General features: G+C 55.2%; 2 protein-coding genes across 2 annotated transcripts in view; both read right to left on the reverse strand.

Moving 5' to 3' along the window:
- DMBT1 (deleted in malignant brain tumors 1) overlaps nt 1-1,438 on the reverse strand; it is a 39,648-nt gene extending 38,210 nt beyond the window's left edge. Inside the window, exon 1 of the mRNA XM_067024428.1 lies at nt 1,121-1,438. The gene's annotated coding sequence lies outside the window, so the exon portion shown is untranslated. The remainder of the gene's footprint in view (nt 1-1,120) is intronic.
- LOC136793667 (deleted in malignant brain tumors 1 protein-like) lies at nt 484-25,620 on the reverse strand. The gene is made up of 21 exons (XM_067027421.1): nt 25,607-25,620; nt 25,267-25,367; nt 24,176-24,205; nt 22,192-22,221; nt 18,652-18,696; nt 17,833-17,862; nt 15,958-15,999; nt 14,904-15,227; nt 14,097-14,130; nt 12,089-12,435; nt 9,565-9,888; nt 8,759-8,788; nt 8,128-8,157; nt 6,747-7,070; nt 5,945-5,974; nt 5,316-5,345; nt 3,934-4,257; nt 3,132-3,161; nt 2,503-2,532; nt 1,121-1,444; nt 484-566 (listed from the first exon to the last, which is right to left on the reverse strand). The coding sequence occupies exons 1-21, from the start codon at nt 25,618-25,620 to the stop codon at nt 484-486; spliced, it is 2,556 nt and encodes an 851-aa protein (XP_066883522.1).
- Between the last annotated feature and the right edge of the window lie 372 nt (nt 25,621-25,992).

The raw sequence follows: 25,992 nt of genomic DNA on the forward strand, positions 1-25,992 counted from the left end.
TAGCCCTGTTCTCCCCGCACACATCACTCTCGTACTAGACAACGCTTTCGAGCAGAAGTGAACCCAGGACAGGCCTCCCTGTCACCCAAATCTCTGGGGAGACACTGTGTAGCCACCTTGTCCTTAAATCGCTGAGCCAGACCCGAGGATCCCTGTGCTATGGATCCTCTGGAAGCATGTGCTCGCTCTAGAGTGACCTGGGCAGGTACTGAGAGGTGGAAAACGTCCACTCGCCCCGCCTGGGGGTCCTGGCTGAAGTCTGTGGAGGTGAGTGGGGAGGGAGGGGACACTCCGGAGTCAAGAGGCAGCAGGATTCACCTGGCAGGAGCGTGGACTGGGTGCCAGCAGCTGGGAGAGAGAGAAGGCAGATCAGACACCTTGCACAGAGGGCGCACGACAGGGGCAAAAGGGGCCGACGCTGAGCAGGTGAGACGCTCAGTCCATGTCTGTGCCCAGCCACACAGGGTGGGACCTCTGCCATCCTCACGCCTCAAAGACGCTCCTCCTGAGAGGTCCAGGCAGCCCAGCATCCCTGATTTCCAATGTCACGGTGATTAGCTCTGTGTCTAGGTGAACGAGTGGACCCGAAGCAGTCATCAGCCTCACAGCATTTAGGGCCCACTGAGGCAGCAAGATCGGGGTTCCAGTTCCAAGTCCCAATCCCATGTGAAGTGTGTCAGCCCGTCCGCAGGGGATGAAAAGGCTGTGCCCGGCAGCCACCCTGCGGCCACTGCCCTGAACACGGCAGGCCTGGTGCCCAGACACTGCATCCCGGTTCTCTGAAGGGGCGACCGTCCAGGACTCAGGAACCAAACCCTGGGCCACCTGCAGTCCTAGCCCGTGACCTCCATTCACAGACCTCGGGCCCGAACTCGCGTCTTTGGCCTCTGGCTTGCACTGTGGCATGGAGAAAAAAGGCCTCAAGTCACTTTCACTTGGGTTCTTTGTTCGCATTCACCAGCTACATGCCTGGCAGCTTGTGAAAAAGCTCATACTAATTCTTAGCACGAGACCAAGTATTTAAGGAAGCGAGAAATGTAAAAATGCTTTCAAAGGGATTCAGAATGTCAGAAGGAAACCACACCCCTAGAGAGGGACACCCAGCTTGTTTGAGACCAACCTGAGCAGACGACACTGGCGTCCTCGCTGTGTCCACAGTTGTGTGTGTTCCATGGGTTGTGAGCGCAGCTCCACAGGTCGGTTTCGTGCCCCGAGCAGCGCACATCGTCCAGGACGATGGGGCCTGAGCCCTGACCGTACCAGGCATTTCCTGGGGCCGACGTGGCCCGGCCACAGCCCAGCTGTCTGCAGACCACGTTGGCGTCGTTGGTGTCCCAGCTGTCATCACACACGGTGCCCCAGGAGCCTCGGTACAGGACCTCCACTCGGCCCTGGCAGCTGTCACTTCCATTCACCAGCCTCAGGGCCAAACCAGATTCAGGTCCTGGAAGGAGATGGGAAAATGCACTCTCCTGTGTCTTCCAGGGGAAGAGGTCCTGAGGGCCAAACGAGATTCAGAATCCTTCCAGGGAAAGACTTCTGAGTGCAAGGTCATGTTTTCCTTCCGGAGGACCTGACTGAGCCCGGTCATCATTATTTGTCCTCACGGGGCTATTTGATGGAACCCTTGGCTATGGACTGAGCTACGCATGTTCTCGGATGGGTTCCCCACAAGGCCCAGCAGGTCCGTGGCTGACCCCAGCCTCGGGATGGAGGTGGGAAGAAGGGAAGCCCTCAGCCGGAATCCCCAGGGAGCACGGGGATGAACGTGAGCCCCTGCAGCAGGAGACCACCAGAGCCAGCTTCCCAGACCCCGCCGAGGAGCCACCTTCACATGGTCTCTCCCACGTGGGAACCTCTCCATCAGGCCCAAGGATATTCTGAAGGCTACTTCTCCGCTGAGCACTCACTCACGTCATTTTCAAACCCCAAACTTAAGCTGACCCTTGAATGCGCCATGCACCCGCTGAAAATCCTCAGAGCACTTGTACATCAGCAGGCACAAGGCATCTATTGGCAGCAGTCTGTTCAGAGTCCCTCCAGGACATGTCAGCTGAAGAGCTAGAAAAAATACAGACTCTCTCCTGTCCTGGCCTGTAGACCTGTGGCTAACAACTGCCCCTTGGCAGGAAGCAAGCTGACAGTGAAGTCCATAAACATAGGAAAATAGAGATAAGAAAAGTGCAAGGGAAAGGCTGTACTGGAACTTCTGCATCCAGCTCTACCTAAAGACTGTCCTACCTCTTACCTACTGAAGTCATTGCGGCCCCCACTCCCACCCCAGCTCAAGAGAGGGTGAGTTGGGATCCTATCGCTCGGCAACAAAAGCATTCTGAGTAATGGATGCCACAACTGGGAGGTGAAGGTTCTCCGTAACTCTGGCACGCGAAAGGAACGCTCCACATTAGATGAGGCGGGGAGCTCAGAGGCTCAAGCCAAGCGTCCGCACTTGCACCCAGGCCTGATGAGCGGGCCGTTCGGCAGGACCCAAGCGCTGCTTACCGGAGGCGGGAGGTGTGGTCGTCCAGGAATCTGCAGGGAAGACACAGCAGGATTAGAAAGGACGTGTCTACAGTCAGGGTTGGCCTAGTGACCTGTCACTCATACCAGAGAAAGCGGGGTCTGAGAATCTCCACTGCCTGGGGGAGGAAGAGGCCTTTTCGGAGAGCCTGCCGTGAGCCAGACGATGCCCTCAAATGTCCGCGACATGGCAAAGAGGCGCCACCCTCCACAAGAGCAATGAGCGCGCGTCCCTGACTGAGTGCTCTCTGCTGAAAGTCTCCCTTTGGCACTCCGCGGGGTCGGTTACCCGAAACAGGCCTGTTCTCCCTGCACACATCACTCTCGGTCTCACAATGCTTTGGAGCGGAAGTGACCCCAGGACAGGCCTCCCTGTCACCCAAATCTCTGGGAAGCACTGTGTAGCCACAATGTCCTTAAATCGCTGAGCCAGACCCGAGGATCCCTGTGCTATGGGTCCTCTGGAAGCATGTGCTCGCTCTAGAGTGACCGGGGCCGGTACTGAGAGGTGGGAAACATCCACTCGCCCCACCTGGGGGTCCTGGCTGAAGTCTGTGGAGGTGAGTGGGGAGGGAGAGGACACCCTGGAGTCAAGAGGCAGCAGGACTCACCTGGCAGGAGCGTGGACTGAGTGCCGGCAGCTGGGAGAGAGAGAAGGCAGATCAGACACCTTGCACAGAGGGCGCACGACAGGGGCAAAAGGGGCCGACGCTGAGCAGGGGAGACGCTCAGTCCATGTCTGTGCCCAGCCACGCAGGGCGGGACCCCTGCCATCCTCATCCCCCAAAGACGCTCCTCCTAAGAGGTCCAGGCAACCTAGCACCCCTTATTTCCAATGTCAAGGTGATTCGCTCTGTGTCTAGATGAACGAGTGGACCCAAAGCAGTCATCAGCCTCACAGCATTTAGGGCCCACTGAGGCAGCAAGATTGGGGTTCCAGTTCCAAGTCCCAATCCCATGTGAAGTGTGTCAGCCCGACCGTAGGGGATGAAAAGGCTGTGCCCGGCAGCCACCCTGCGGCCACTGCCCTGCACACGGCAGGCCTGGTGCCCAGACACTGCATCCCAGTTCTCTGAAGGGGCGACCGTCCAGGACTCAGGAACCAAACCCTGGGCCACCTGCAGTCCTAGCCCGTGACCTCCATTCACAGACCTCGGGCCCGAACTCGCGTCTTTGGCCTCTGGCTTGCACTGTGGCATGGAGAAAAAAGGCCTCAAGTCACTTTCACTTGGGTTCTTTGTTCGCATTCACCAGCTACATGCCTGGCAGCTTGTGAAAAAGCTCATACTAATTCTTAGCACGAGACCAAGTATTTAAGGAAGCGAGAAATGTAAAAATGCTTTCAAAGGGATTCAGAATGTCAGAAGGAAACCACACCCCTAGAGAGGGACACCCAGCTTGTTTGAGACCAACCTGAGCAGACGACACTGGCGTCCTCGCTGTGTCCACAGTTGTGTGTGTTCCATGGGTTGTGAGCGCAGCTCCACAGGTCGGTTTCGTGCCCCAAGCAGCGCACATCGTCCAGGACGATGGGGCCTGAGCCCTGACCGTACCAGGCATTTCCTGGGGCCGACGTGGCCCGGCCACAGCCCAGCTGTCTGCAGACCACGTTGGCGTCGTTGGTGTCCCAGCTGTCATCACACACGGTGCCCCAGGAGCCTCGGTACAGGACCTCCACTCGGCCCTGGCAGCTGTCACTTCCATTCACCAGCCTCAGGGCCAAACCAGATTCAGGTCCTGGAAGGAGATGGGAAAATGCACTCTCCTGTGTCTTCCAGGGGAAGAGGTCCTGAGGGCCAAACGAGATTCAGAATCCTTCCAGGGAAAGACTTCTGAGTGCAAGGTCATGTTTTCCTTCCGGAGGACCTGACTGAGCCCGGTCATCATTATTTGTCCTCACGGGGCTATTTGATGGAACCCTTGGCTATGGACTGAGCTACGCATGTTCTCGGATGGGTTCCCCACAAGGCCCAGCAGGTCCGTGGCTGACCCCAGCCTCGGGATGGAGGTGGGAAGAAGGGAAGCCCTCAGCCGGAATCCCCAGGGAGCACGGGGATGAACGTGAGCCCCTGCAGCAGGAGACCACCAGAGCCAGCTTCCCAGACCCCGCCGAGGAGCCACCTTCAGATGGTCTCTCCCACGTGGGAACCTCTCCATCAGGCCCAAGGATATTCTGAAGGCTACTTCTCCGCTGAGCACTCACTCACGTCATTTTCAAACCCCAAACTTAAGCTGACCCTTGAACGCGCCATGCACCCGCTGAAAATCCTCAGAGCACTTGTACATCAGCAGGCACAAGGCATCTATTGGCAGCAGTCTGTTCAGAGTCCCTCCAGGACATGTCAGCTGAAGAGCTAGAAAAAATACAGACTCTCTCCTGTCCTGGCCTGTAGACCTGTGGCTAACAACTGCCCCTTGGCAGGAAGCAAGCTGACAGTGAAGTCCATAAACATAGGAAAATAGAGATAAGAAAAGTGCAAGGGAAAGGCTGTACTGGAACTTCTGCATCCAGCTCTACCTAAAGACTGTCCTACCTCTTACCTACTGAAGTCATTGCGGCCCCCACTCCCACCCCAGCTCAAGAGAGGGTGAGTTGGGATCCTATCGCTCGGCAACAAAAGCATTCTGAGTAATGGATGCCACAACTGGGAGGTGAAGGTTCTCCGTAACTCTGGCACGCGAAAGGAACGCTCCACATTAGATGAGGCGGGGAGCTCAGAGGCTCAAGCCAAGCGTCCGCACTTGCACCCAGGCCTGATGAGCGGGCCGTTCGGCAGGACCCAAGCGCTGCTTACCGGAGGCGGGAGGTGTGGTCGTCCAGGAATCTGCAGGGAAGACACAGCAGGATTAGAAAGGACGTGTCTACAGTCAGGGTTGGCCTAGTGACCTGTCACTCATACCAGAGAAAGCGGGGTCTGAGAATCTCCACTGCCTGGGGGAGGAAGAGGCCTTTTCGGAGAGCCTGCCGTGAGCCAGACGATGCCCTCAAATGTCCGCGACATGGCAAAGAGGCGCCACCCTCCACTAGAGCAATGAGCGCGCGTCCCTGACTGAGTGCTCTCTGCTGAAAGTCTCCCTTTGGCACTCCGCGGGGTCGGTTACCCGAAACAGGCCTGTTCTCCCTGCACACATCACTCTCGGTCTCACAATGCTTTGGAGCGGAAGTGACCCCAGGACAGGCCTCCCTGTCACCCAAATCTCTGGGAAGCACTGTGTAGCCACAATGTCCTTAAATCGCTGAGCCAGACCCGAGGATCCCTGTGCTATGGGTCCTCTGGAAGCATGTGCTCGCTCTAGAGTGACCGGGGCCGGTACTGAGAGGTGGAAAACATCCACTCGCCCCACCTGGGGGTCCTGGCTGAAGTCTGTGGAGGTGAGTGGGGAGGGAGAGGACACCCTGGAGTCAAGAGGCAGCAGGACTCACCTGGCAGGAGCGTGGACTGAGTGCCGGCAGCTGGGAGAGAGATAAGGCAGATCAGACACCTTGCACAGAGGGCGCACGACAGGGGCAAAAGGGGCCGACGCTGAGCAGGGGAGACGCTCAGTCCATGTCTGTGCCCAGCCACGCAGGGCGGGACCCCTGCCATCCTCATCCCCCAAAGACGCTCCTCCTAAGAGGTCCAGGCAGCCTAGCACCCCTTATTTCCAATGTCAAGGTGATTCGCTCTGTGTCTAGATGAACGAGTGGACCCAAAGCAGTCATCAGCCTCACAGCATTTAGGGCCCACTGAGGCAGCAAGATTGGGGTTCCAGTTCCAAGTCCCAATCCCATGTGAAGTGTGTCAGCCCGACCGTAGGGGATGAAAAGGCTGTGCCCGGCAGCCACCCTGCGGCCACTGCCCTGCACACGGCAGGCCTGGTGCCCAGACACTGCATCCCGGTTCTCTGAAGGGGCGACTGTCCAGGACTCAGGAACCAAACCCTGGGCCACCTGCAGTCCTAGCCCGTGACCTCCATTCACAGACCTCGGGCCAGAACTCGCCTCTTTGGCCTCTGGCTTGCACTGTGGCATGGAGAAAAAAGGCTTCAAGTCACTTTCACTTTGGTTCTTTGTTCACATTCACCAGCTACATGCCTGGCAGCTTGTGAAAAAGCTCATACTAATTCTTAGCACGAGACCAAGTATTTAAGGAAGCGAGAAATGTAAAAATGCTTTCAAAGGGATTCAGAATGTCAGAAGGAAACCACACCCCCAGAGAGGGACACCCAGCTTGTTTGAGACCAACCTGAGCAGACGACACTGGCGTCCTCTCTGTGTCCACAGTTGTGTGTGTTCCAGTCTCTGTGAGGGCAGCTCCACAGGTAGGTTTCGTGCCCCGAGCAGCCCACGTCGTCCAGGACGATGGGCCCTGAACCCTGACCGTACCGGGCATTTCCTGGGGCCGACGTGGCCCGGCCACAGCCCAGCTGTCTGCAGACCACGTCGGCGTCATTGGTGTCCCAGCTGTCATCACACACGGTGCCCCAGGAGCCTCGGTACAGGACCTCCACCCGGCCCTGACACCTGTCACCTCCATTCACCAGCCTCAGGGCCAAACCAGATTCAGTTCCTGGAAGGAGATGGGAAAATGCTCTCTCCTGTGTCTTCCAGGGGAAGAGGTCCTGAGGACTGAACGAGATTCAGAATCCTTCCAGGGAAAGACTTCTGAGTGCAAGGTCATGTTTTCCTTCCTGAGGACCTGACTGAGCCCGGTCATCATTATTTGTCCTCACGGGGCTATTTGATAGAGCCTTGGCTATGGACTGAGCTACGCATGTTCTCTGATGGGTTCCCCACAAGGCCCAGCAGGTCCGTGGCTGACTCCAGCCTCGGGATGGAGGTGGGAAGAGGGGAAGGCCTTATCTGGAATCCCCAGGGAGCACGGATATGAACGTGAGCCCCTGTAGCAGGAGACCACCAGAGACAGCTTCCCAGACCCTGCCAAGGAGCCACCTTCAGATGGTCCCTCCCACGTGGGAACCTGTCCATCAGGCCCAGGGATATTCTGAAGGCTACTTCTCCGCTGAGCACTCACTCACGTCATTTTCAAACCCCAAACTTAAGCTGACTCTGGAACGAGCCATGCACCCGCTGAAAATCCTCAGAGCACTTGTACATCAGTAGGCACAAGGCATCTATTGGCAGCAGGCTGTTCAGAGTCCCTCCAGGACATGTCAGCTTTAGAGCTAGAAAAAATACAGACTCTCTCCTGTCCTGGCCTGTAGACCTGTGGCTAACAACTGTCCCTTGGCAGGAAGCAAGCTGACAGTGAAGTCCATAAACATAGGAAAATAGAGGTAAGAAAAGTGCAAGGGAAAGGCTGTACTGGAACTTCTGCATCCAGCTCTACCTGAAGACTGTCCTACCTCTTACCTACGGAAGTCATTGCGGCCCCCACTCCCACCCCAGCTCAAGAGAGGGTGAGTTGGGATCCTATCGCTCGGCAACAAAAGCATTCGGAGTAATGGATGCCACAACTGGGAGGTGAAGGTTCTCTGTAACTCTGGCACGCGAAAGGAACCCTCCACATTAGATGAAGTGGGGAGCTCAGAGGCTCAAGCCAAGCGTCCGCACTTGCACCCAGGCCTGATGAGCGGGCCGTTTGGCAGGACCCAAGCGCTGCTTACCGGAGGCGGGAGGTGTGGTCGTCCAGGAATCTGCAGGGAAGACAAAGCAGGATTAGAAAGGACGTGTCTACAGTCAGGGTTGGCCTAGTGACCTGTCACTCATACCAGAGAAAGCGGGGTCTGAGAATCTCCACTGCCTGGGGGAGGAAGAGGCCTTTTCGGAGAGCCTGCCGTGAGCCAGACGATGGCCTCAAATGTCCGCGACATGGCAAAGAGGCGCCACCCTCCACAAGAGCAATGAGCCCGCCCTCCTGACTGAGTGCCCTCTGCTGAAAGTCTCCCTTTGGCACTACGCGGGGTCGGGGACCCGAAACAGGCCTGTTCTCCCCGCACACATCACTCTCGGTCTACACAACGCTTTCGAGCGGAAGTGACCCCAGGACAGGCCTCCCTGTCACCCAAATCTCTGGGGAGACACTCTGTAGACACAATGTCCTTAAATCGCTTAGCCAGACCCGAGGATCCCTGTGCTATGGATCCTCTGGAAGCATGTGCTCGCTCTAGAGTGACCAGGGCAGGTACTGAGAGGTGGAAAACGTCCACTCGCCCCGCCTGGGGGTCCTGGTTGAAGTCTGTAGAGGTGAGTGGGGAGGGAGGGGACACCCCGGAGTCAAGAGGCAGCAGGACTCACCTGGCACGAGCGTGGACTGGGTGCCGGCAGCTGGGAGAGAGAGAAGGCAGATCAGACACCTTGCACACCGGGCGCACGACAGGGGCAAAGGGGGATGACGCTGAGCAGGGGAGACGCTCAGTCCATGTCTGTGCCCAGCCACGCAGGGCGGGACCCCTGTCATCCTCACCCCCCAAAGACGTTCCTCCTGAGAGGTCCAGGCAGCCCAGCACCCCTTATTTCCAATGTCAAGGTGATTCGCTCTGTGTCTAGGTGAACGAGTGGATCCGAAGCAGTCATCAGCCTCACAGCATTTAGGGCCCACTGAGGCAGCACGATCGGGGGTTCCAGTTCCAAGTCCAAATCCCATGTGAAGTGTGTCACCCCGACCATAGGGGATGAAAAGGCTGTGCCCGGCAGCCACCCTGCAGCCACTGCCCTGCACACGGCAGGCCTGGTGCCCAGACAGTGCATCCCGGTTCTCTGAAGGGGCGACCGTCCAGGACTCAGGAACCAAACCCTGGGCCACCTGCAGTCCTAGCCCGTGACCTCCATTCACAGACCTCGGGGCAGAACTTGCCTCTTTGGCCTCTGGCTTGCACTGTGTCATGGAGAAAAAAGGCTTCAAGTCACTTTCACTTGGGTTCTTTGTTCACATTCACCAGCTACATGCCTGGCAGCTTGTTAAAGAGCTCATACTAATTCTTAGCAGAGAGACAAGGTGATTTAAGGAAGCGAGAGATGGAGAAAATGCTGGGAGAGGGGATCAGAGTGTCAGAAGGAAACCACACCCCCAGAGAGGGACACCCAGCTTGTTTGAGACCAACCTGAGCAGACGACACTGGCGTCCTCGCTGTGTCTACAGTTGTGTGTGTTCCATGGGTTGTGAGGGCAGCTCCACAGGTCGGTTTCGTGCCCCGAGCAGCGCACATCGTCCAGGACGATGGGGCCTGAGCCCTGACCGTACCGGGCATTTCCTGGGGCCAACGTGGCCCGGCCACAGCCCAGCTGTCTGCAGACCACGTCGGCGTCGTTGGTGTCCCAGCTGTCATCACACACGGTGCCCCAGGAGCCTCGGTACAGGACCTCCACTCGGCCCTGACATCTGTCACCTCCATTCACCAGCCTCAGGGCCAAACCAGATTCAGTTCCTGGAAGGAGATGGGAAAATGCTCTCTCCTGTGTCTTCCAGGGGAAGAGGTCCTGAGGGCCAAACGAGATTCAGAATCTTTCCAGGGAAAGACTTCTGAGTGCAAGGTCATGTTTTCCTTCCGGAGGACCTGACTGAGCCCGGTCATCATTATTTGTCCTCACGGGGCTTTTTGATAGAACCCTTGGCTATGGACTGAGCTACGCATGTTCTCGGATGGGTTCCCCACAAGGCCCAGCAGGTCCGTGGCTGACCCCAGCCTCGGGATGGAGGTGGGAAGAAGGGAAGCCCTCAGCCGGAATACCCAGGGAGCACGGGGATGAACGTGAGCCCCTGCAGCAGGAGACCACCAGAGACAGCTTCCCAGACCCCGCCGAGGAGCCACCTTCAGATGGTCTCTCCCACGTGGGATCCTCTCCATCAGGCCCAAGGATATTCTGAAGGCTACTTCTCCGCTGAGCACTCACTCACGTCATTTTCAAACCCCAAACTTAAGCTGACCCTTGAACGAGCCATGCACCCGCTGAAAATCCTCAGAGCACTTGTACATCAGCAGGCACAAGGCATCTATTGGCAGCAGGCTGTTCAGAGTCCCTCCAGGACATATCAGCTGAAGAGCTAGAAAAAATACAGACTCTATCCCATCCTGGTCTGCAGACCTGTGGCTAACAACTGCCCCTTGGCAGGAAGCAAGCTGACAGTGAAGTCCATAAACATAGGAAATAGAGGTAAGAAAAGAGCAAGGGAAAGGCTGTACTGCAACTTCTGCATCCAGCTCTACCTGAAGACTGTCCTACCTCTTACCTACGGAAGTCATTTCGGCCCCCAGTCCTACCCCAGCTCAAGAGAGGGTGAGTTGGGATCCTATCGCTCGGCAACAAAAGCACTCTGAGTAATGGATGCCACAACTGGGAGGTGAAGGTTCTCCGTAACTCTGGCACGCGAAAGGAACCCTCCACATTAGATGAGGCGGGGAGCTCAGAGGGCCACCCTCCACAAGAGCAATGAGCCCGTGATCCTGACTGAGTGCTCTCTGATGAAAGTCTCCCTTTGGCACTCCGCAGGGTCGGGGACCCAAAACAGGCCTGTTCTCCCCGCACACATCACTCTTGGTCTAGACAACGCTTTAGAGCAGAAGTGTCCCCAGGACAGGCTTCCCTGTCACCCAAATCTCTGGGGAGACACTGTGTAGCCACAATGTCCTTAAATCGCTAAGCAAGACCCGAGGATCCCTGTGCTATGGGTCCTCTGGAAGCATGTGCTCGCTCTAGAGTGACCTGGGCAGGTACTGAGAGTTGGTGAACATCCACTCGCCCCGCCTGGGGGTCCTGGCTGAAATCTGTGGAGGTGAGTGTGGAGGGAGGGGACACCACGGAGTCAAGAGGCAGCAGGATTCACCTGGCAGGAGCGTAGACTGGGTGCCAGCAGCTGGGAGAGAGAGAAGGCACATCAGACACCTTGCACAGAGGGCGCACGACAGGGGCAAAAGGGGCCGACGCTGAGCAGGGGAGACGCTCAGTACATGTCTGTGACCAGCCACACAGGGTGGGACCTCTGCCATCCTCACGCCTCAAAGACGCTCCTCCTGAGAGGTCCAGGCAGCCCAGCATCCCTGATTTCCAATGTCACGGTGATTAGCTCTGTGTCTAGATGAACGAGTGGACCCGAAGCACTCATCAGCCTCACAGCATTTAGGGCCCACGGAGGCAGCAAGATCGGGGGTTCCAGTTCCAAGTCCCAATCCCATGTGAAGTGTGTCAGCCCGTCCGCAGGGGATGAAAAGGCTGTGCCCGGCAGCCACCCTGCAGCCACTGCCCTGCACACGGCAGGCCTGGTGCCCAAACACTGCATCCCGGTTCTCTGAAGGGGCGACCGTCCAGGACTCAGGAACCAAACCCTGGGCCACCTGCAGTCCTAGCCCGTGACCTCCATTCACAGACCTCGGGCCAGAACTCGCGTCTTTGGCCTCTGGCTTGCACTGTGGCATGGAGAAAAAAGGCTTCAAGTCACTTTCACTTGGGTTCTTTGTTCACATTCACCAGCTACATGCCTGGCAGCTTGTGAAAAAGCTCATACTAAGTCTTAGCACGACACCAAGTATTTAAGGAAGCGAGAAATGTAAAAATGCTTTCAAAGGGATTCAGAATGTCAGAAGGAAACCACACCCCCAGAGAGGGACACCCAGCTTGTTTGAGACCAACCTGAGCAGACGACACTGGCGTCCTCGCTGTGTCCACAGTTGTGTGTGTTCCAGTCTCTGTGAGGGCAGCTCCACAGGTAGGTTTCGTGCCCCGAGCAGCCCACGTCGTCCAGGACGATGGGCCCTGAACCCTGACCGTACCGGGCATTTCCTGGGGCCGACGTGGCCCGGCCACAGCCCAGCTGTCTGCAGACCACGTCGGCGTCATTGGTGTCCCAGCTGTCATCACACACGGTGCCCCAGGAGCCTCGGTACAGGACCTCCACCCGGCCCTGACACCTGTCACCTCCATTCACCAGCCTCAGGGCCAAACCAGATTCAGTTCCTGGAAGGAGATGGGAAAATGCTCTCTCCTGTGTCTTCCAGGGGAAGAGGTCCTGAGGACTGAACGAGATTCAGAATCCTTCCAGGGAAAGACTTCTGAGTGCAAGGTCATGTTTTCCTTCCCGAGGACCTGACTGAGCCCGGTCATCATTATTTGTCCTCACGGGGCTATTTGATAGAGCCTTGGCTATGGACTGAGCTACGCATGTTCTCTGATGGGTTCCCCACAAGGCCCAGCAGGTCCGTGGCTGACTCCAGCCTCGGGATGGAGGTGGGAAGAGGGGAAGTCCTCATCTGGAATCCCCAGGGAGCACGGATATGAATGTGAGCCCCTGTAGCAGGAGACCACCAGAGACAGCTTCCCAGACCCTGCCAAGGAGCCACCTTCAGATGGTCCCTCCCACGTGGGAACCTGTCCATCAGGCCCAGGGATATTCTGAAGGCTACTTCTCCGCTGAGCACTCACTCACGTCATTTTCAAACCCCAAACTTAAGCTGACTCTGGAACGAGCCATGCACCCGCTGAAAATCCTCAGAGCACTTGTACATCAGTAGGCACAAGGCATCTATTGGCAGCAGGCTGTTCAGAGTCCCTCCAGGACATGTCAGCTGTAGAGCTAGAAAAAATACAGACTCTCTCCTGTCCTGGCCTGTAGACCTGTGGCTAACAACTGTCCCTTGGCAGGAAGCAAGCTGACAGTGAAGTCCATAAACATAGGAAAATAGAGGTAAGAAAAGTGCAAGGGAAAGGCTGTACTGGAACTTCTGCATCCAGCTCTACCTGAAGACTGTCCTACCTCTTACCTACGGAAGTCATTGCGGCCCCCACTCCCACCCCAACTCAAGAGAGGGTGAGTTGGGATCCTATCGCTCGGCAACAAAAGCATTCGGAGTAATGGATGCCACAACTGGGAGGTGAAGGTTCTCTGTAACTCTGGCACGCGAAAGGAACCCTCCACATTAGATGAGGTGGGGAGCTCAGAGGCTCAAGCCAAGCGTCCGCACTTGCACCCAGGCCTGATGAGCGGGCCGTTTGGCAGGACCCAAGCGCTGCTTACCGGAGGCGGGAGGTGTGGTCGTCCAGGAATCTGCAGGGAAGACAAAGCAGGATTAGAAAGGACGTGTCTACAGTCAGGGTTGGCCTAGTGACCTGTCACTCATACCAGAGAAAGCGGGGTCTGAGAATCTCCACTGCCTGGGGGAGGAAGAGGCCTTTTCGGAGAGTCTGCCGTGAGCCAGACGATGGCCTCAAATGTCCGCGACATGGCAAAGAGGCGCCACCCTCCACAAGAGCAATGAGCCCGCCCTCCTGACTGAGTGCCCTCTGCTGAAAGTCTCCCTTTGGCACTACGCGGGGTCGGGGACCCGAAACAGGCCTGTTCTCCCCGCACACATCACTCTCGGTCTACACAACGCTTTCGAGCGGAAGTGACCCCAGGACAGGCCTCCCTGTCACCCAAATCTCTGGGGAGACACTCTGTAGACACAATGTCCTTAAATCGCTTAGCCAGACCCGAGGATCCCTGTGCTATGGATCCTCTGGAAGCATGTGCTCGCTCTAGAGTGACCAGGGCAGGTACTGAGAGGTGGAAAACGTCCACTCGCCCCGCCTGGGGGTCCTGGTTGAAGTCTGTAGAGGTGAGTGGGGAGGGAGGGGACACCCCGGAGTCAAGAGGCAGCAGGACTCACCTGGCACGAGCGTGGACTGGGTGCCGGCAGCTGGGAGAGAGAGAAGGCAGATCAGACACCTTGCACACCGGGCGCACGACAGGGGCAAAGGGGGATGACGCTGAGCAGGGGAGACGCTCAGTCCATGTCTGTGCCCAGCCACGCAGGGCGGGACCCCTGTCATCCTCACCCCCCAAAGACGCTCCTCCTGAGAGGTCCAGGCAGCCCAGCACCCCTTATTTCCAATGTCAAGGTGATTCGCTCTGTGTCTAGGTGAACGAGTGGACCCGAAGCAGTCATCAGCCTCACAGCATTTAGGGCCCACTGAGGCAGCAAGATCGGGGGTTCCAGTTCCAAGTCCCAATCCCATGTGAAGTGTGTCACCCCGACCGTAGGGGATGAAAAGGCTGTGCCCGGCAGCCACCCTGCGGCCACTGCCCTGCACACGGCAGGCCTGGTGCCCAGACACTGCATCCCGGTTCTCTGAAGGGGCGACCGTCCAGGACTCAGGAACCAAACCCTGGGCCACCTGCAGTCCTAGCCCGTGACCTCCATTCACAGACCTCGGGCCAGAACTCGCGTCTTTGGCCTCTGGCTTGCACTGTGGCATGGAGAAAAATGGCTTCAAGTCACTTTCACTTGGGTTCTTTGTTCACATTCACCAGCTACATGCCTGGCAGCTTGTGAAAAAGCTCATACTAATTCTTAGCACGAGACCAAGTATTTAAGGAAGCGAGAAATGTAAAAATGCTTTCAAAGGGATTCAGAATGTCAGAAGGAAACCACACCCCTAGAGAGGGACACCCAGCTTGTTTGAGACCAACCTGAGCAGACGACACTGGCGTCCTCGCTGTGTCCACAGTTGTGTGTGTTCCATGGGTTGTGAGGGCAGCTCCACAGGTAGGTTTCGTGCCCCGAGCAGCGCACGTCGTCCAGGACGATGGGCCCTGAGCCCTGACCGTACCGCGCATTTCCTGGGGCCGACGTGGCCCGGCCACAGCCCAGCTGTCTGCAGACCACGTCGGCGTCGTTGGTGTCCCAGCTGTCATCACACACGGTGCCCCAGGAGCCTCGGTACAGGACCTCCACTCGGCCCTGACATCTGTCACCTCCATTCACCAGCCTCAGGGCCAAACCCGATTCAGTCCCTAGATGGCAGCACAGGGACAGAGCCTCATGTCTCTCCTGAGGTCACAGGCCTAAGACCAGTTACAGACTCAGGGGACTTCCTGACAGTGACTCTCCCCTGGCAGGAATCACCTTTCTTTTATGCCCAGGAGTTAATCTTCATCACAGGGAAGGGGGCAGAGTTTCCCATTGCCCACCTCTCAAGATGCTCAAATGCGGAGGCCCAGCCCATCAGTCCAGGAGGAGGGGAGCACAAAGGTATCCCCGTCCCACCCAGGATACGCCCAGGCTAGAGCGCCATGGTTGCAGGAGGAAGGCCCCAACCATCCCCCTGTTGGTAGCTTGTTGGCTCCCGGGTGGTTCTCCCTGGGTTCTGGCCCTGCCCCTGGTGATGACGGGACCGGGCCAGACAGAGGCAGTTCAGGCAGTTTACAGCCAACCCCTTGCGCTGGACAGCCATCCATAGCCTGCGAGACCGGGAGAGGTAGCAGCAGGGTGGAGGAGGCATCCAGGGCCTACCCTGACAGCCTGGAGGAAAATCTTTCCTGAGCATCTGCACCCGATCCCACTGGACACAGCTCAGCAGCCCACTAAGATCGGACCTCAGACCTGGCCTCCATAGACTCTTGTTTCCCTCACAGGCACAAGGATATGGACGGCCACACCCTGAACCTCCTCCTGTCACATCCAAACCCCCAGTTCATCCGGAAGCAGAAAGTAAGCCCCAGGGAGGTGGACAGGAATATTTACCTGTTGGTGACGGAGCACGTGATGATAAGGTCTGCCAGGAGGCTGGAAGTAGCAACAAATGCAAAGGTCAGGGTTAGACAGCACAGGACGGGAGCCTTGGAAAACCTTGTACCCAGCGTGATGGCACCAGTTCCACATCTGGATCCTACCACTTGCTTCCTGTGTTTGCTGAGCAAGCCTCCTGCTCAGCTAGCTCCTCTGGGACGATGGCCCTGTCTGCGGTCAGCCAGCTGCCTCCAGCTCTCTAAGCCTGGCATGTTCTCCCTCCCGTGAGAAAACCTTTGCCACCTCCCTTCCACGAGCCATGTCCACACTGGCACATCTGAGGGGTTGTCCAAGGCCAGGAGCGGACAGAAAAGTCAGGGAGTGACGCTGGAGCCGATCATGGTCCCCGGCACCCAGAGCACTGCAGTCCCTTATGACCCACCATCTCCTGGGCACTGTCCCTGCCGTGTCCGGATGCAGGTGTGGCCCTGTTGGATCTGAGGTGTGGCCCGGAGTGAGGGATGAAGGCACACCTCCCTGTTCTCATGTCCCATCAACAGAAGGTCAGTGATTATCAACCTTCCTTCTCCCACAAAACTCTCCTCAGCTGGGATGTGACAGGGCCTAGGGTGGGGGAACACATTCCTGGTTCTCTGAACGTGCAGGTGACAATCTCTGAGACAGTATTGAGTACAGGATGTGACAATTCAGATGGATCAATGGAAAGACGGGAGTGTTGGAAGCCCCATGTCTAGTTAAGAAGAACCAGCTGGGAGACTGAGCAGGGGAGGGGACAATGATGTGTCCCTCCCAGTTTCTGCAAAGTACAGCGATTCCCCCAGAGGGGAGGAGGATGGGGGATGGGCAGGAAGTAAAGGGACATCCAGAGGAAGGTGGCCTGAGCCTCACTGGGCCAGGCAGTGGACTGGGGCCAAGCAGCTGCGAGAAAGACAAGGAAAGTCAGACGCAAAGCACACAGGGGTCCCACTGGGAGCCCAGGTGGAAGAAACTCAGCCTTCACACGTTGCTGATGCTTTCCTTAGGGCCTCCGCGTGCAGAGTGGGTGCCCACCATCGACCACTCAGTCCGCTGGGGCTCCTCGTCTGTCTCACTTCCTGTGCCTGACTGCCTGACCTGAGGGCTTCCTTTCCTGAATATGAAAGTCCCTGGCGTGCGTGCGACCGGCCACCAGTGCGACCGGCCACCGGAGCTGCCGCCTAAACCCCCTGTGGGAACAGCAAGGATGAGCCCCAGCGGTCAGCGTAAGACCCCAAGTCCACCAGCCCAGCTGCAATGAGGGTGAGGTTCATCCAGGCGCCCCAGAGTTTCTGCCTGGGGTCCGGCTCCTGCCCTAGTGTCCTAGCAGGCTCGTTACCACTCCACACAGCCACCCCCTCCCGTACCCCTCCGCCTTCTCAACTGTGTTCACAGCACTCACATATGCACCTTGCACGCTGGAACTCTGTTGACTGAGTCGGCTATGAGAGGACCCCGGTCTGTAAGCCGGTAAGGGCATCTTTCCCTTTTGGTAATAGCATCCCCTAGACTCCGCCGGGGCTGTGGGACACGAAAAAGCCCTGTTCTCCCGGCACGCATCACTCTCGGTCTAGACAACGCTTTCGAGCAGAAGTGACTCCAGGACAGGCCTCCCTGTCACCCAAATCTCTGGGGAGACACTGTGTAGACACAATGTCCTTAAATCGCTGAGCCAGACCCGAGGATCCCTGTGCTATGGGTCCTCTGGAAGCATGTGCTCACTCTAGAGTGACCGGGGCAGGTACTGAGAGGTGGAAAACGTCCACTCGCCCCGCCTGGGGGTCCTGGCTGAAGTCTGTGGAGGTGAGTGGGGAGGGAGGGGACACCCCGGAGTCAAGAGGCAGCAGGACTCACCTGGCAGGAGCGTGGACTGGGGGCTGGCAGCTGGGAGAGAGAGAAGGCACATCAGACACCTTGCTCCGAAGGGGCACGACAGGGGCAAAGGGGGATGAGGACGACACAAGGATACCGCCTCATGTCTCTCTTGAGGTCACAGGTTCCGGACTCACCCCATTTCTAATGGCCGCAGTTCCCCGGGCAGGGGTCACTTTGAACATGGCCATGAGTTAACGTTCATCACAGGGCAATGAACGGAGACTTTCCTTCCCTAAAGCCCAGGCTGCCAGAAGCTAAGGCTCTACTGGCTGACCTCCCAGCTCTCCTACTTGGGGTACCCCCAGGGGGGTTTACGGGACCTCTGATGTCCACAGGCTGTCGGGTCATGGTTCCTGTATAGTGAAAAGAAATCAATGTGGCTTATATGGGCTCAGGAAAGGGCACAGACAAGGTGGCCCCCTCAACAGGTATGCACCTGCCTCTGCGGGCTGTGCAGCCAGAGACCCGGGACCCTAGCCTGACCAGAGGTCAACGTGCATTGGTGAGGAGCACATCATAGGCTCTAAGCCTGGCCAATAAGCCCCTCTTGGAGACAGAACACCGAGCTCCTCCTTGGAGCTCCTTGGAGATGCCTCTGCAGGCTGACTCCTCCCCTCTCTCAGTCAAAGTCCATGGAAGAGATACCTTTTCAGGCCTGAGGCCTTGTTCAGAAGTCCCCACCCCAGAAAGCTGAGCACCCCCATCTCTCACACCTTCTGCAGCTCTTCTGGATCAGAGATGGACCTCTGGGTGCAGTAAGGTAATGAGCCCACAGGGATCCCACATAACAAGCTTTACCTTCTGCTGCACTTGCTGATGAGGATTCCTCCGCGACAAACAAAGCTACAGAGTGGAGAGAAGGAAAGGTCATTCGATGTTGGCTCTCCTCCGGGAGGGTTGACCCTCTTCACCTTGGCTCAGAAAAGGGGCTGGATGCAAAGATCTGGAAGCCCTGCCCACTGCCCAAAGGCTGCCTCCCTTGTGAAGCAGAACCCACCTCTCTGTCAGTCCTCATTCAAGGCTGGAGGCCACCAGGGACATTCTTGGTTCTGGACATTCACCACCTCCTATGCTTCCACAATGTCCATCCAAAATATCACCTTCTGATGAATAGCCCAGATCTATCCACAAGATTAAACTTCAAATACCAACTACCTATTTCTATGGCTCAAACGTAGTCTCAAATGACAATACCTACCAGCACTGAGACATTCCTGAATGTGGCCCCAACTAGGAGGAAAGGCAGTTTCCAAAGATGCAGCCCCAAATGTCAAAATAACCTGCTCCAAAGTGACTGCTTGGACAGACACGCTCTCTTGGGGAACATGTTCTCCTGTGACAGCTGGACTATCATGACCACATCCTGTGCCCAGTGACATGTATGTACACACAGCAGTCCACATAGGAAATGCCAGTGACATGTATGTACACACAGCAGTCCACATAGGAAATGCCAGAGGTTGCTCTAAAGATGGATAATTCGACTAGAAACTCCCCTTTGGGGCACACAAGACGGGTGACATCTTTGGGAATTAGAGGACCCATTGGTGCTAGAAGACCCACCAGCGCTCTGAGCATAAAGGAGAAATGTTGGGATTTGCTAGGTTAAGTCAGGGAGAATTTCTCTTCTTCACTGAGGCTGTAAATATCCTTCATTTGTCATTTGATCACCGATAAAGGGAACATATTGGTTACTGCTTAGTTTGCTTTTAGTATAGATTTAAGTTTTAAAGACCCAAACTCCCCAATCCTTCTTCCTCGCATGTAAAGGGATGAGAGGGTACCACTTAAGAAGGTGTTTGGTCACATCCCAGGCCAGGGATGGTTGGGATGCTGTTCACAGGATCGTGCGCCCCGGGGAAATGGCACCAGCAAGCTCTGGGGGTGCCGAGACTAAAACCCATCTCCACCACTGCAGGCGACTTGCCTGAAGCTTCAGGACTACAGGCAAGTCGCCTGCCCTCTCTGAACCTCCATTTCTTTATCTGTGAGAAGGGACAGTGACACCTGCCCCCTAACATCAAATAAGAGTTGAGCAGGTAAACTGCGGAGTGCTCCGGGTATGCGTCACGACCCTGAGGACCCCGGGAGCCCTGTCCTCAGGGTGGCACGGGTGACAGCGTCAGTGACGCTTGCGCTACCTGAGCGCCCGACTCCAGCGTGCTCCCCGGGGCCACGTTCATGGCCGCACCACCCGCTGTGGGGCAGCCGGGCAGGGCAGGGGGTGCTCCCTTCCCAAGCAGTGCACGGTGCCCACGAGAACGTCCTCTGAGCCCTGACCAGCGTGGCTCCCACGGTGGGTCCCTCCCGGGGCCGGCAGCGAATGGCCACAGCCGAGCTGCGGGCAAACCACGTCTGCATCCCGGGCGTCCGAGCTGTCGTCACACACGGCGTCCCAGCAGCCTTGGTACAGGAGCTCCACCCGTGGCCCTGACACCTGTCACCTCCATTCCCCGGCCATGCTGCGTGGACACGGCCGGAAGCCCTTGCCGCCAACGCTCTCTGCCGCCCCGGCTTTCTCCAGCCGGCACCCTCTTCCCGCCCTCCTCTGACCACTGTCCCCTCTCCTGGACCGACGTTTCTCCTCTCTCAGGACCTTATGGATGGCGGCTCCCCCAGCGCCGTCTCAGCCCTCTTCTCTCCCCACCTGGAGGGCCTCATGTACTCTGACAGCTTTACAGGAAGAAGACCCCCGGTTCCACCTCTCCAGTCCTGATCAGCCCTGACCAGCCCAGCCCCAAGCTCTGGACCAACGTTTGCAAATGGCCTCCTAGACCCCGTCCCACACTGGACGCAGGCTCTTTCCTCCATGCGAACCAGCGGTGTCAACACGCTCCGCGTGAACTGTGTCGGAAATGTGGGCGTAATGTTTGATTCCTCCTTCTCCCCACCCCTGATACCCAGCCTGTCACCAAGGCCGTCTTTGCATTGTCGCTCCACCACCATTTTGCGAGGTTAGGTCTTCCTCGTCTTGAACCTGGCCTTCCCAGGGGCCTCTGCCTATTCATCTCCCTGGCCCCGCCCCTCCCGTCTCGAATCCTTCCACACCCACTGATTCAACCAGCACTCCTGAGGGGCTTACTCTGTGCCAGGCCCTGTGCTGAGCTCAGGCATCTGTCTTCCCCAGACAGGGCACCGTGTTCCTGTCTGACATGACCCTGTGGAATCGCCCACGCTGATGACGCAAGGAAAACAGGCAGCAGGTTTTGAGGGATCCAGCCCAGCGTCCTGACAACAGGATCCTTGTCAGTGGTTAGTCTGAGGTTATGAGAAATTTTGGGTCGGGGAGTGATCAGAGAGGTTAGAATGGGACGGAAGAGAAAGGGGCAGGTGGCGCCCATGGCTGTCGTCAGGGTAGGGGTCAGGGAAAGAGAGAGGAAAGGCCAAATGGACTGTCTGTTGGGTTTTCCCAAGGTGCATTCTGGGCTCCCTTAGCCCCTCCTGCTGCCCCCTTCTGGTCACTCCTGTGAAAGTTCCCTGCAGCAGAGATCTCAGCCTCGGCCTGTGCCTTGCTGGAGGTCAATCACCAGAAAGCTGTCCCTCGAGTCCCTCCCAGGCCATTTCTGGACTCTCAGGGCATGCTCTGAAAGGGCAGGGATTGGCCTCAAAACAGCTAAGACCCAATGGCAGGATCCGCTGCGCTAAGTGAGCACATGAAGGACCCTGACGTATCAAATCTGGTGCCTCCTGGACAGAGGCAAAGGCACCTGTTCTGGGTTCAAATCTCTGCCCGGCCACTGACCCACCATGTGACCTTAGACACAGAACTTGACAAGTTACCTAACAATGCCCCGGTTTCCCCATCTGCACAAGGAAGGTGATTATACTACTTACCTCAAAGTGTTGTTGGGAAGATTTCATGATAATAACACTTGCTATGTGCATTAGTTGAGCACTTATTATGTGCCAGCCAGTCTTTTTAATGCTTTTTTATATATTAACTCATTTGGTGTATGAAAATCATTTTGTGCAGGGTACAAAGCAAATGCTTGGGAGATACTAGCTACCTTTGATAGAACTGACATTCATGGTGAGAAGAGGCAGTGATTTTTTTTTTTTCACCTCTCTCTCCTGACACCAAGCTGAAGGTAATCTCATGCGATGAATAACTGAGAGGCAGAGAGAAGAAGGAAGGAGAATGACAGATGAAACTGGCTGAGCATGTGTCTGGGACACGCAGAGGATCTCTGAACCCTTGACCCCTCCCACCCCGTCCCTGCATTCTAAAGGGCAGGCACTTGCTCTGTGGCCCAGACTGCACTCAGCCTCAAGGAAGCCTGGCCGACCCAGCCAGCGAGCAAAACCCCGGGGAAGACAAATAAAGAAAAACTGTCTTACCATCATCTGTGGTGTGGAGAACCCACGGATCTAGAAAGAAATCAAATTCATCTTAGGGGATTCTGCTCTTTGTAAATGATCTACAGTCACAGAAACTGGCTTGAAGTTCACCTCACAATCATGCCACGGGGTGCTGTGGTTCAATGTTGGGTTTCTGTGCCTGCAGCATTCTTGCTGAGTGTTTGGGGGTTTTGCAATAGGCCTTTAAAACAAGTGGGTTGGATATGGGGTGTTCAGTAATATTAGATGTAATAAAGTACATGTCTCCTTACCAGACCCTCTAACACTAGTTAAAGTCCCAGGATGTGATCTGTGCTCAGGAAGCACCCAGCTTGTCTCATGCTCTCAGGTACTATCTTTTCTGCCATACAGAATGCATCTATCTCAGTGAAGTTTCAGGATTCTGTGGACGGGAACCTTGTCTGAGCCCTCTCCATGGACGAAGGGCAGGGTGTCCGGCCTAAGGGGGCGGTACGGAGGGACAGGAGAGCACAAAGTGGAGACTGTGCCAGACTGCTCACTGCTTGATGTGTCAGTTTGAGACATGACCAAGGATGAGCATCGGGGAGATGTGCTCATGGATACATCTCTGGATTTGCCTCCATCATCTCCACGCGGATTTAGACGAGGACTTAGAAAGCAGACAAGGACCGAGTCTGACTGCAGCTGCCACACACCTGCTCTTCACCCATTTGCCCCAAAAGCCAAACGGTGCTCTACCACCAATGGCAGATGACACTTCCAAACTTTGTTGATCTGAAGTCTTTTTTTTTTCTAGAACTTCAGAAAATGTATCAAAGGCACAGTTTGGGGAATGGGACCTAGAGATAACCTCCCATCAGCACACTACGCTGCTTAGCTACACGATATAAGGACGGCTAAGCATGGGCAGTGGGGAGTATCTGACTGCAGGGGCAGGGTGGCTACTGTCAACCTAAGTTTGTATCTATTCCCTCAAGCTCCTGGCAACAGTGCCAGTGAATAACAGAAAAGCACTCTTCCTTCCTCCTCTGTCTGGCTAACTCCAGCGTCAGCCCCGGACCTCAGTTCACCTGTGACTTCCTCGGGGCTGCTCTCTCTGATGGCTTGAGCATGTCTCTCTTGCTCTGGGCCTCTTGCCGCAGCACCCATCACAGCTGTAGTTGTAACTGTGTGCTCAGAGATTAATGTCTATCTTTCCATTGGACCCTGAGTCCCTGCAGGGACTTCTCCTGTTTAGAAGGATCCTGGTAGGACCTCTTCTGGCCAAATGAGGTGGCATGGATGTCGAAGCCATTGTGAAAGATGTCTAAAAGTTCAATGGCAGCAATTCACTCATGGAAAAGTCTTTACATCAACAAGTCAGACTTATGTTGTAGCCAATAAGCATTTGGGAAAATGTTAAAAACCTGCATTTACTTGACATTAAGCAAAATATAGACATGAAGCAAGAATAAGTTTAAAAAGGTAGCCCTTAAAATATATACACGTATCTTCTGTCGCTTGCTTTGGAAATTTTTAGCAAAGTCCCATAATTACATCGTAAACATGAAAACTTAATTCAGTCCTGGGCCATGCAGCATGCTTGCTCAGAGTGTGGTCTGCAGACCATCCTTATTTTCAGTTATATAAAAATGTAGATTCCTGAGCCCCACCCCAGACCAGCCAGATCCGAGTGTCTGGAGTGGGGAGGTGAAGTCTAAGGACCTGCGTCCAGCCAAACATCCTAGCTGATGCTGCTGTGCACTGAAGTTCGAGGCAAAGGCAAATTAAAATGGAAGAAGAGCCGAACTGTATAACCACATGGTCCATTTATGCTGTAGCTGAAAGAAGTTTCTATTGCCCTTGCATTTCCATAAAGGACACAAATCATATTCTTATGCAGCCCTCTTACCTTTCATTAAAGTCCAGTGAGGCAGTGTTTATTCTTTAAGATATAAATAACTGTATAGAAGGATAAATAAATTTTAAACCAAATACAGGATGCTGTTTTCAAAGTACTTACCACGTGTTCTGGGAAGATCTGATTCAGAAACTATAAGGGAATAAAAGAAAAATCAGACGCATGCATGTTTCATGCACAGGGAACCCTAATCAAGAAATCCACCTTTGAGCCATTGCTTTTCTTATAGTTGACTCTGAGCTAAAGATGTAACAACTGCATGTAACTCAACATCAACAAATCTGGAATCTGTTTTTGAAATTTAATTCAAATTGAAAAGATTTCTTGAGGCTCTAGTGCAATGAGAGGTCTAGGCTTGCTTCTAAAATGCCTCAAAAGTCCACACTTGTGTCATCTCTTCTCCTCCTTCACAGACAGCCAAGGGTGCTGATTTTTAAAAGCTTAATCATGGCAGAAGATTTTGTACGTTTTCTAACCTGGGGACCTGGGGTCATATTCAAGAGTTTTATATGTGTCATCTTAGTTAATCCTCGTACAACCCCATAGGGAAACTGAGGCTCGGGTAGGTGACCCAAATCAACTGACTAGTAAGTGAGGGGGCAGGATTTGTGCTCAGACAGTGGCTCTGAACCATTTCACTATTCTGCCTCCCAGTATGTATATTTTTAACGTTTGTATTATTTGGCCCAAATCATGACCTGCACTTTTGCACAGGCAGGTATGCTCATGCATACACAGGACTAGAAAAGAAGAGGAATTGGGGAGAAGAAGTTAGCCTTTAAAGCATTGACTGAGGCAGGGGTATTCATTATTTCCCCAAGACCTGTTAACAATTCTAGAAAAGAAGAGAAATGTGATTCTATCCAGAGAGGCTCAGTTAGATGCTGCTGTCCCTGTCTGCCCCTGCTGCCCTGCTCTCTGTAACCCCTGCTGGACACCCAGTGGGGCAGTCTGGGGGACAGAGACCTTAGGAAAGAAGTGTGGCTGGACAGAGACTTGCGTGGAAACTTGGGGCCTATCTTATGGTCAGTACGGAACCTCACAAGGAAGGAGCTAAGGGTCCAAGTGGACCCCCTCAGAGGACCTGTCCTACATCTAAAACCCAGCAGGACTCTCTGCAGCAGTCCCTCCTGAGTTCTTGGGGGTGGCCTTGGGCACCACAATCTCCCTGCTCCCGAGTTCAATGGAGTTACCAGAGCTGAGTGTCTGTGTCTCCCAAAAAGCAGTTTCTCTGGTGTCACTCACTGTTGATGCTGCTGAAAATACAAGGAAAAATAGCCAAATGAGAGGTCTTCTGAAAACAAGAATTAAATCCGGACCCACCCTCCCACCAGCTAATTCAAGCCGGGGAGAAAGTTGCATTCCTCTTTGCTTTGGAGGGTAGCTGGACCCATCATTCATTCATTGATTCACTCAGGGAATAGGGACCAGTCTCTGACCGCACAGGGGGCACAGGACAGTGGGGATCCATCAAAGAGGGTAAGGTGTAGTCCTCTGGAGCTCAGAGGCCACCTGGCAGCCAGACTTGCTAACCGGTAACTCTCCATCTTGGCCAATGAGGAACACAGTGGAAGGGGAATGGGAATCTCAAAAGAAGCAATTCCTGGGCTTGGGAGAAAGGCAGGAGGAATCCGGAGAGGAGAGGATGTTTCAACAAGGCTTAGAAGAAGACATAGACATACATCAGGAAAAAGCAGGGTGGAGGTCGAGTTGCCACATGAAACACAGGATGCCCAGTTAAATTTGAATTTCAGATAAACAATGAATACTGCTTTAATATAAGTATGTCTGAAATATTACAGGGGATATATGTATACTTAAGAAAGAAAATTTATCTGAAATTCGAATTTAGCTGGGTGCATTGTATTGTTATTTACAATATCCGGCTACTCTAGATGAAAGGCATCCCATAGCTGGCA

The sequence above is a fragment of the Kogia breviceps genome, chromosome 2 (genome assembly GCF_026419965.1).
Source record: "Kogia breviceps isolate mKogBre1 chromosome 2, mKogBre1 haplotype 1, whole genome shotgun sequence".
Taxonomy (NCBI): domain Eukaryota; kingdom Metazoa; phylum Chordata; class Mammalia; order Artiodactyla; family Physeteridae; genus Kogia; species Kogia breviceps.

Coding starts and splice junctions, on each gene's coding strand:
- LOC136793667 (XM_067027421.1), bottom strand. Junction 8,158..8,758: donor CCAGTCCACGCTCGTGCCAG/GTGAGTCCTGCT, acceptor TCTTCCCTGCAG/ATTCCTGGACGACCACACCT. Junction 5,346..5,944: donor TCAGTCCACGCTCCTGCCAG/GTGAGTCCTGCT, acceptor TCTTCCCTGCAG/ATTCCTGGACGACCACACCT.